The sequence below is a fragment of the Oncorhynchus gorbuscha genome, unplaced genomic scaffold (genome assembly GCF_021184085.1).
Source record: "Oncorhynchus gorbuscha isolate QuinsamMale2020 ecotype Even-year unplaced genomic scaffold, OgorEven_v1.0 Un_scaffold_1396, whole genome shotgun sequence".
Taxonomy (NCBI): domain Eukaryota; kingdom Metazoa; phylum Chordata; class Actinopteri; order Salmoniformes; family Salmonidae; genus Oncorhynchus; species Oncorhynchus gorbuscha.
In genome coordinates, this window is record NW_025746183.1 from 26,005 (window position 1) to 34,666 (window position 8,662).

An 8,662-nucleotide genomic window follows, 5' to 3' on the forward strand; every position below is an offset into this window, starting at 1 on the left:
GCAATGTTAACATATGTTGCCCATGCCAATAAAGCCCATTGAATTGAGAGAGATAGAGAGTGAGAGAGACATCAAGTACCAAGTAGTTGATTGGTGTGATAATTAATTTAATTATGTGTCACATCAGTAAACCTGTGTTTCAGTGCGATGTGACGTGGACGGACGTCAGTCCCGGTCATGTGCAGGTTTTTGCCTCTAAATACGCCTTATCAGTTGGCTAGGAGCATCCTGGCCGTTTCATTGCCACTACTGTTAATGTGTTTTCCCGTTCTGCTCCGACGTTCTAGAATCTAGCACAACTACAATTAATCGTGAAATTGTACGACTATTTATAGGGGGCCCCTATTGAGTATCACCGAGTGAAGCCATCGCTACAGCATACCCTGTGTTATTGCTGGCAGCGTGTTTCTCGTGTTGAAGGCCTATAATTCTGTATATATTCTGCTTGCCCAGTAGCTCTTGGGAATCGAAAGCTAAAATGAATAAGAGGCTGCTATGTGCGCAACTTCGACACAAGAGAGCGCTTCTAAACGGGGGACGGTTGCAGCTGAACCGCAAGAAAGGATCCTATAGTCAGTAGACTACATATAAGCGCATACTTTAACCATCTCCTTCAAAACAAGGAGAGAAGATGCGTTGAAATACTTATAAATTAACGATCGCTCTTATTTTTATTATTGTGATTGAAAACAAAAAAATATATGTCGGGTATTTATTTATTTCCAAATTGCAGCCTATATTAGTATTAAAAATGTATTAGGTCTATTTATTAGCCTCAATTGAAAACGAAGTAGGCCAAACAAGGACCAAGATTGGTAAGTTTGTTTTATTGATTTGTATATTATATAAATAGACTAATCCTATTTAAATATATGTATCGGTATAGATTCATGAATTAACAATTCGTAGGCTATATGTTACAAGATAAGTTACAGAAATTATATTTTAAGAATTTCATTTAAAAACAAAATATATATATATATATATATTCTGTCAGTGAAATCAGTGCACTATATTTGACCGACCGCTGCTGGTTCTATGCAGTCGGAGCTTTGTGTCACCAATATGTTTGTATCTGTAAAGCAGTTCCTACAGCGGGCTGTCGGTTCGGCGACACATCACAGGCTTCTTCAAACGGAAAGATAATTGACCGTTTCCACCTCTGTTCACAAAAGGGCAGTCCGGTGGGACTGTAACGTAGACTAAATCTCTCTGAAATTCATGCAAATTCATGACTCTGAATTTATTGTGAAAATATATATTAATTAAATTATCTTAAAATTGAAGGAATATATACTACATTTTAGCCATAGTCTAAACAAACTATTTGGAAAATAATTTATGAAATGATCTAATAATTGTCTGAACAACCCGTTTAGGTTATTCTATAGACTAATAATTATGTAGACAAAATTAAATAGAAAAAACCCCATTGAAAACATTTACAGGCCTACTTAATATATCAGGGAACATAACAAGTCAACCTGATTCTGTAGCGCTACATGAGAAATACCGTGGAAAGCGTGAGCACAAATAATACTAGTGTCTGTTTCGATGAGGTGTGACAACTTTCCATCGAGTGTTTTCACACCTTTATACAAACCCCCAGGTCTCGGCATTTCTGAAAACAAATCTCATACAATTTGTCATGTGGTTTACAAGAAAACGAATTGTTAAGTGAAAGGTAGAAATGGTCAAGCCATGCAATAATTTACCGAAGCTAATTCCTCTGTATAGGTCTAACAGACTGATTTTTACTACACAATATCAGTGCTATCAATTGAATTGCTACTCCGTAATTAAATTGTTCTAATTTTCTAGTTAGCATCTTGCTATTATAAATCAATATGACAGAGAAGAGAGCTTAAACAAACATTTAGACCTACCGTGGGGTCCGGGGGAGGTAAAGGCCCTATGTGTCTTAGTGAAGGGTTCTATAATGACGTGATAATTGTCGATCAATGACCTGATTGGCTATAGAGAGATAGTTCAATGAGCGTTGTCTGCCGGGAATACACAAATAACTAGCGATAGATGGAGGGGGGACCTGGATGTACAGTTTTATTTCGGATGTTACAACAACAACAAAAAGACACAACATTTAACATTTACTCCAAGAGGTTGACATATATAAGTAGAAAAAAATACTTTCGTTGAACTAACACTCTCACTTGACCCCTCCCCCGTCCCGTCCCCCACCACCACTTTACTAACTCTGACTTTGATCATAACTACTTTATTGAGGACAAATGTACTGACTACGACTGTGGTATGAGGTTGTCCCGTCTAGCTATCTGTAGATGAATGTACTGACTATGACTGTGGTATGAGGTTGTCCCGTCTAGCTATCTGTAGATGAATGTACTGACTGTGGTATGAGGTTGTCCCACCTAGCTATCTGTAGATGAATGTACTGACTGTGGTATGAGGTTGTCCCGTCTAGCTATCTGTAGATGAATGTACTGACTGTAAGTCACTCTGAATAAGACCGTCTGCTAAATGAATAAAATGCATTAAAATAATAATAATAATAACAAGCTAAATATAGGCCAGGAGAAGTAGGTTACTCCTTTATTATTTTTAAATGTACAGAGCAGAATAAAACTCACGCCTCTCTGATAGGTCCTTATCTGGGAGATGTAGTGTAGCTTAACGTTTCACTATCAGCCTTTACTGCGCAGTAACATTTTGTATGAACTAAAACATTTAAACTGACTTTTTTTATCAGTTAAATATCACACCCCCAAAAAAATGTAAATATATGTGGACTGAGCCATCTATCACGATCCATCCTAAAAGCCACACCCATGGCCTTCACAGCAAATTGGGAGTGTGAAACGGGAATCACGTAATCACCCGTGCAGGTTATCACAGGGGAGCAGCTCGTCAGTTTACACAGTGGTAACTCAGTGCACACGGCCAGCCAGACGGGCAGGAGGACTTCCTGCCTCTTCATTTACAGTAGCCTATAGCCAGTTAGCCCGTTTGAGAGTATAGGTCTATGCGATTCTAATTGGGATATTTTGGATATACTTAAAATAAAAAATAATAATATTGTACTTTTATTTCTCCAAAGGATGCAGAACTTTTCAAGAAGATCCCTGGTTCCGGTGCGTCTCCAACCCTTCTGACAGAAGCCCCGGAGAAGAAATTGGAAGAAAAAAAGAAGACCGTGGGACCGAATAACATTTAATCTTACCTGACAATTTTTTTTTACCATGCTCGGAGAGGGAGAGAGCAACACCTTTCCTTCCCCAAGGACGCCCCCGCCCGGAGGGAGGAGAAAGTCCCCGGTGGTGGGTGCAGATGACCCGGCTATGGCCGGCAGCGCTAGCCGATACACCGACGGACTGGGGCCAGACCGCTATTATATCTCACCCCCATCCAAGCAAACTGGAGACATGGCGAGTCCGTGCTCGTTATTCCCTTATTCTCAGTCCGGTACCGTTTACACGGGTTCCGGTGGATCGAGATATTCGACATCGCTTCACTTCAGCTCGGTGTTGCCTCCCACGGGATTCTCCTCGGCGGGGCGCAATCAGTTCGGCTCGGCCTACCAGTTAGGACAGGGTGGGTGTCTCTACCCTCCATACAGCACCGGCTCGGTGCCCCTACCCTCGGGCACGGGGGTGAGGGCTCAGGTCTACCTCTGTAACCGGCCTCTCTGGCTCAGGTTCCACCGTCATCAGACCGAGATGATTATCACCAAACAGGGCAGGTGAGTGCGACGTGGCCAGCGGATAAAGCTGCTTCGGTTCGGCGGGTGCCGAGTGTGTTTTCATACTGTCGTGAAACTGTATTCTCTGAAACTTCTCTCATACATTAAAATACGGAAAAGGCGCCTGAATACTGAAAAGGATGCCATCATCACATTGCATTTATATTTGATGTTGTGAAACTGTATTCTCTGAAACGCCACCCACACATTAATTTTGTTCTCAAATTCTCACCAGATCTGGCACATTTAAAAAAAATACGCAAACACACACACACACATTTGAATCGTTGTGTTGTTTATCAGGCGCATGTTCCCGTTCCTGGGGTTCAACCTGATGGGTCTGAATGTCTCTGCTCATTACAACGTGTTTGTGGAGGTCACGCTCGCGGACCCCAACCACTGGAGGTTCCAAGGCGGGAAATGGATCACCTGCGGAAAGGCGGACAATAATATGCAGGGTATGATCCGATAAATTATAGGCAGTTGAAATATTCTACACGATTTCGAAATAGTTGTTTTGATTTACATTAACCGCAGCGATTATGAAACAATCTTTAAAAAAAAATGTATTTTAAAATAAAAAAATAAAATAAAACATTTTTTCCTTCTTTAGGAAACAAAATGTACGTCCATCCTGAATCTCCCAACACGGGAGCACATTGGATGAGACAGGAGATCTCGTTCGGCAAACTGAAGCTCACCAACAATAAAGGAGGCAGTAACAACAGCGCACAGGTGATGCATTTTTTTATACTACCTGCACGGGGGGGGGTCATTTTAAGGAAATATAAATATATTCTAATAAGCCTGGGAATGTATTCATTTATGTACGAAATATTTTCATCGTTAAAAAAAAAAATCCTACTGTGGTTATTAATGTGTAACTTCCAGGCTCATTGTTTTAAATGCAAAATAAAATAAACAACATATTTATTATATTGTTATTATTATGAAGATCATATAGATATCTTTATAAAGTCAAATCCCGAAAACATTTGCATAAACTTGCATTGATGTCATTGGTATGTGTCATTATTTATTTGACCTTTATTTAACTAGGCACGTCAGTTAAGAACAAATTCTTATTTTCAATGACGGCCTAGGAACAGTGGGTTAACTGCCTTGTTCAGGGGCACAACGACAGATATTTAGGTCTGGGATTGGATCTGGCACCCTTTCGGTTACTAGTCCAACGCTCCTACCGCTAGGCTACGTACCTGCTGCACCCGTACAGGATTTGGCCCACGGTCTCCTCCGTTGACTTCCTGTTGGGTTTCTCTGTGCACAGATGATAGTTCTTCAGTCTCTTCATAAGTATCAGCCGCGGCTACACATTGTAGAGGTGACAGAGGGCTTGGAGGACATGAGCAGTGACCCAAAGACCCAGACCTTCACCTTCCCTGAGAACCAGTTTATAGCCGTCACGGCCTATCAGAACACCGATGTAAGAATGCATCTTTTTCACTATCGTTCTCTGTCCTCTCCCTCTGCTCTCTCTCTGTCCTCTCCATCTGCTCTCTCTCTCTCTGTCCTCTCCATCTGCTCTCTCTCTCTCTGTCCTCTCCATCTGCTCTCTCTCTGTCCTCTCCCTCTGCTCTCGTTCTCTCCCCTCGCTCTCTCTCTCTCTCGGTCCTCTCCCCTCGTTCTCTCTCTCTGTCCTCTCTCCCTGCTCTCTCTCCCTGTCTCTCTCTCTCTGTCCTCTCTCCCTGTCTCTCTCTCTCCTCTCCCCCTGCTCTCTCTCCTCTCCCCCTGCTCTCTCTCCTCTCCCCCTGCTCTCTCTCTCTCTCAACCCTTTATCTCATTATAACACCGTTTTCTAATTGCTACTCTCTTTTTCCGTAGATCACACAACTGAAAATTGACCACAACCCATTTGCAAAAGGATTCAGAGATAACTATGATTCGTGAGCACCTTTAATGTTTCCGCCATATTGATATTCACTTACAAATGATCCTTATACACCGAGTGTACAAAACATTAAGAACACCTTCCTAATATTGCGTTTGCAGCCCCCTTTGCATGCACAACAGCCCCTCAATTCGTCAGAGCATAGACTCTACAAGGTGTCGAAAGCGTTCCACAGGGAGGCTGGCCCGTGTAGACTGTCCTTTGTGTTGCTGGACCATTCTTGATACACACAGGAAACTGTTTGTGTGAAAAACCCTGCAGCGACTGGCGTGGCTCTGGCACCTACTACCATACCGCATTCAAAGCCCCTTGAATCTTTTGTCTTGTCCATTCACCCTCTGAGCGGCACACAGGCACAATCCATGTCTCAATTGTCTCAAGGCTTAAACATAATTTGTTAACCTGTCTCCTCCCCTTCATCTACACTGATTGAAGTGGATTTAATCATTAAATCATTAATCATTAAGTGATAACAGCTTTCACCTGGATTCACCTGGTCAGTCTGTGTCATGGATAGAGCAGGTGTCCTTAATGTTTTATACACTCAGTGTACATCTCTCTTCTCCTATGATATTCTAGGATGTACACAGCTCCAGAGGGTGACCGACTGACCCCCTCCCCCACCGGCTCCCACCAGATCGTCCCAGGTGCTCGCTACGCCATGCAACCTTTCTTCCAGGACCAGGTCATCAACAACCTGCCCCAGAACCGCTTCTACAACAGCGAGAGGACAGTACCCCAGACCAACAGTCTCTTCTCCCCTCAGCCAGAGGACAGCGCCTCCCAGAGGTGGTTTATCTCCATGCAACAGGGAGGAGCTGGCCCCAACAAACTGGATCTCAGTTCCTATGAAGGGGACTACTCTAGCAGCCTGCTCCCTTACGGGATTAAATCCCTGCCTCTACAGAACTCCCACGCTCTCACCTACTACCCAGACTCTCCTTTCACTTCCATGGCAGCAGGATGGGGCTCTAGAGGATCTTACCAGAGAAAGGTGACCACGGGCCTGCCGTGGTCCCCGAGACCCAGCCCCACTGGGTTCCCAGAGGACCAGCTGTCTGTGCCTGACAAAGACAAGGCTCAGGGGGAAGAGATCAATGGCAGTAGTGTTGGTAACATAGCTTCAACGTGGACTGATACTCACTCTTCCACGCCGGGCCTGGAGAAAGCTGACTCTGGGGCCCTGGTGTGTAAAAGGAGACGTATGCCTCTGAGTGGACCCGGCACAGAGAACTCCCCCACTGTAAAGGGTGAGGGTCTGACTGCCACTGACACCTACAGCAAAGATTCATCCCTTTCTAAAAGTATGGCTTATTATTCCTTCTACACAGGCCCTTAATTATCTTGTCACCTTTTAGAAAATCTTTGATGCCAGGTTTTCCCTCCTTTTCGTATTGGTTGGAAGTTCAAAGTCTGTCGATATTCTGCCAAACCAGTGCCACCTACACCAACCTTATTCACCAGGGGTTTTTAACAGTCTGTCGATATTCTGCCAAACCAGTGCCACCTACACCAACCTTATTCACCAGGGGTTTTTAACAGTCTGTCGATATTCTGCCAAACCAGTGCCACCTACACCAACCTTATTCACCAGGGGTTTTTAACAACATGTGACTGGACAGTGTGATTTAAAAAAAAAATAACAATCTATATGATGGACCGTGGGAATTGTTCTTAAAGTGCCGCCAGAGTATTGGATATAACCCAGTGGGCTGTGCTATGACACATTGTATTGTCCTTCAATGTACCCGGTCGATGTGTGTTTGTACAACATTTGCCTTCACATTGAAGTTTGAGTTTTTACAGACGTGACTCGTTTTTTTTTTTGAAGACTTGTGAATATGATGCTGTGAAATGTGAAGGGTCTTGTATCAAATAGACTGGACATTGTTAAGAGTTGTTTTGTTGTTGTTTTTTCTCTTAATAAAATACATTTTAAAAAAAGCTTCAAGGTTCGTTATCCAACTATTGAATAAATTAGGAGTCTTTGGTCCATCAGAGTAACGGAATAAGATAACGGCCTAAACTACACCATAGACTCTTATATCGACAACGCAATACAATCTCCATCTGTACCATTTATATATTATTTAACGAGGCAAGTCATTTTAAGAACAAATTCTTATTTACAATGGTGTTCTACCCGGGGAAGAGTGGGTTTAACTGCCTTGTTCAGGGGGCAGAGCAACAGACTAGGCTACCTGTCTCTACCTGCTGCCATCAAGGTCCAGATATCCTGTCAGTTCATTGGTTGCTACAGACTCAGAAATCCATATCCTCTCTTTTGGTCACAGATATATATATAATCTTTTTAATGAATTTATCTAAATAATATATATATGTGTGTGTTTTATTCTCACACACCGGACTGGTGCAGTGAAATGTGTTGTTGTTTTACAGGGTCAGTCATAGTAGTATGATAGGTGTTGTTCTACAGGGTCAGTCATAGTAGTATGATAGGTGTTGTTCTACAGGGTCAGTCATAGTAGTATGATAGGTGTTGTTTTACAGGGTCAGTCATAGTAGTATGATAGGTGTTGTTATACAGGGTCAGTCATAGTACTATGATAGGTGTTGTTATACAGGGTCAGTCATAGTAGTATGATAGGTGTTGTTTTACAGGGTCAGTCATGGTAGTATGATAGGTGTTGTTGTCCAGGGTCAGCCATAGTAGTATGATAGGTGTTGTTTTACAGGGTCAGTCATAGTAGTATGATAGGTGTTGTTGTCCAGGGTCAGTCATAGTAGTATGATAGGTGTTGTTTTACAGGGTCAGTCATAGTAGTATGATAGGTGTTGTTGTCCAGGGTCAGTCATAGTAGTATGATAGGTGTTGTTTTACAGGGTCAGTCATAGTAGTATGATAGGTGTTGTTTTACAGGGTCAGCCATAGTAGTATGATAGGTGTTGTTATACAGGGTCAGTCATAGTAGTATGATAGGTGTTGTTTTGTGCCCCTGGAACATATTGGGGACATTATAAAGAGGCAATATGCTGGATTTGACTCTGATCATAAGTCGCCTGCTCGTTCCAGT

The 8,662-nt window shown here is 42.6% G+C and overlaps 1 protein-coding gene across 2 annotated transcripts; it reads left to right on the plus strand.

The window, feature by feature from the left end:
* Positions 1-752: 752 nt before the first annotated feature.
* On the plus strand, positions 753-7,571 carry LOC124022459 (eomesodermin-like). Of its 2 annotated transcripts, XM_046337369.1 has the most exons (7): positions 753-815; positions 3,077-3,718; positions 4,022-4,176; positions 4,332-4,453; positions 5,007-5,162; positions 5,561-5,622; positions 6,207-7,571. In XM_046337369.1, the coding sequence occupies exons 2-7, from the start codon at positions 3,219-3,221 to the stop codon at positions 6,964-6,966; spliced, it is 1,755 nt and encodes a 584-aa protein (XP_046193325.1). In that variant the 5' UTR covers positions 753-815; positions 3,077-3,218; the 3' UTR covers positions 6,967-7,571. The 2 variants fall into 2 exon arrangements, with proteins under 2 accessions (XP_046193325.1, XP_046193324.1); XM_046337368.1 differs by lacking the exon at positions 753-815 and having other exon boundaries at positions 2,958-3,718.
* Positions 7,572-8,662: the final 1,091 nt, after the last annotated feature.

What these genes read in the sequence shown, in the direction of transcription:
- LOC124022459 (XM_046337369.1), top strand. Translation starts at nt 3,219, where the DNA reads ATGCTCGGAGAGGGAGAGAGCAACACCTTTCCTTCCCCAAGGACGCCC. An exon ending in ATTATCACCAAACAGGGCAG is followed by an intron (nt 3,719 to 4,021) that starts GTGAGTGCGACG and finishes GTTGTTTATCAG; the next exon opens with GCGCATGTTCCCGTTCCTGG. An exon ending in TTCAGAGATAACTATGATTC is followed by an intron (nt 5,623 to 6,206) that starts GTGAGCACCTTT and finishes ATGATATTCTAG; the next exon opens with GATGTACACAGCTCCAGAGG.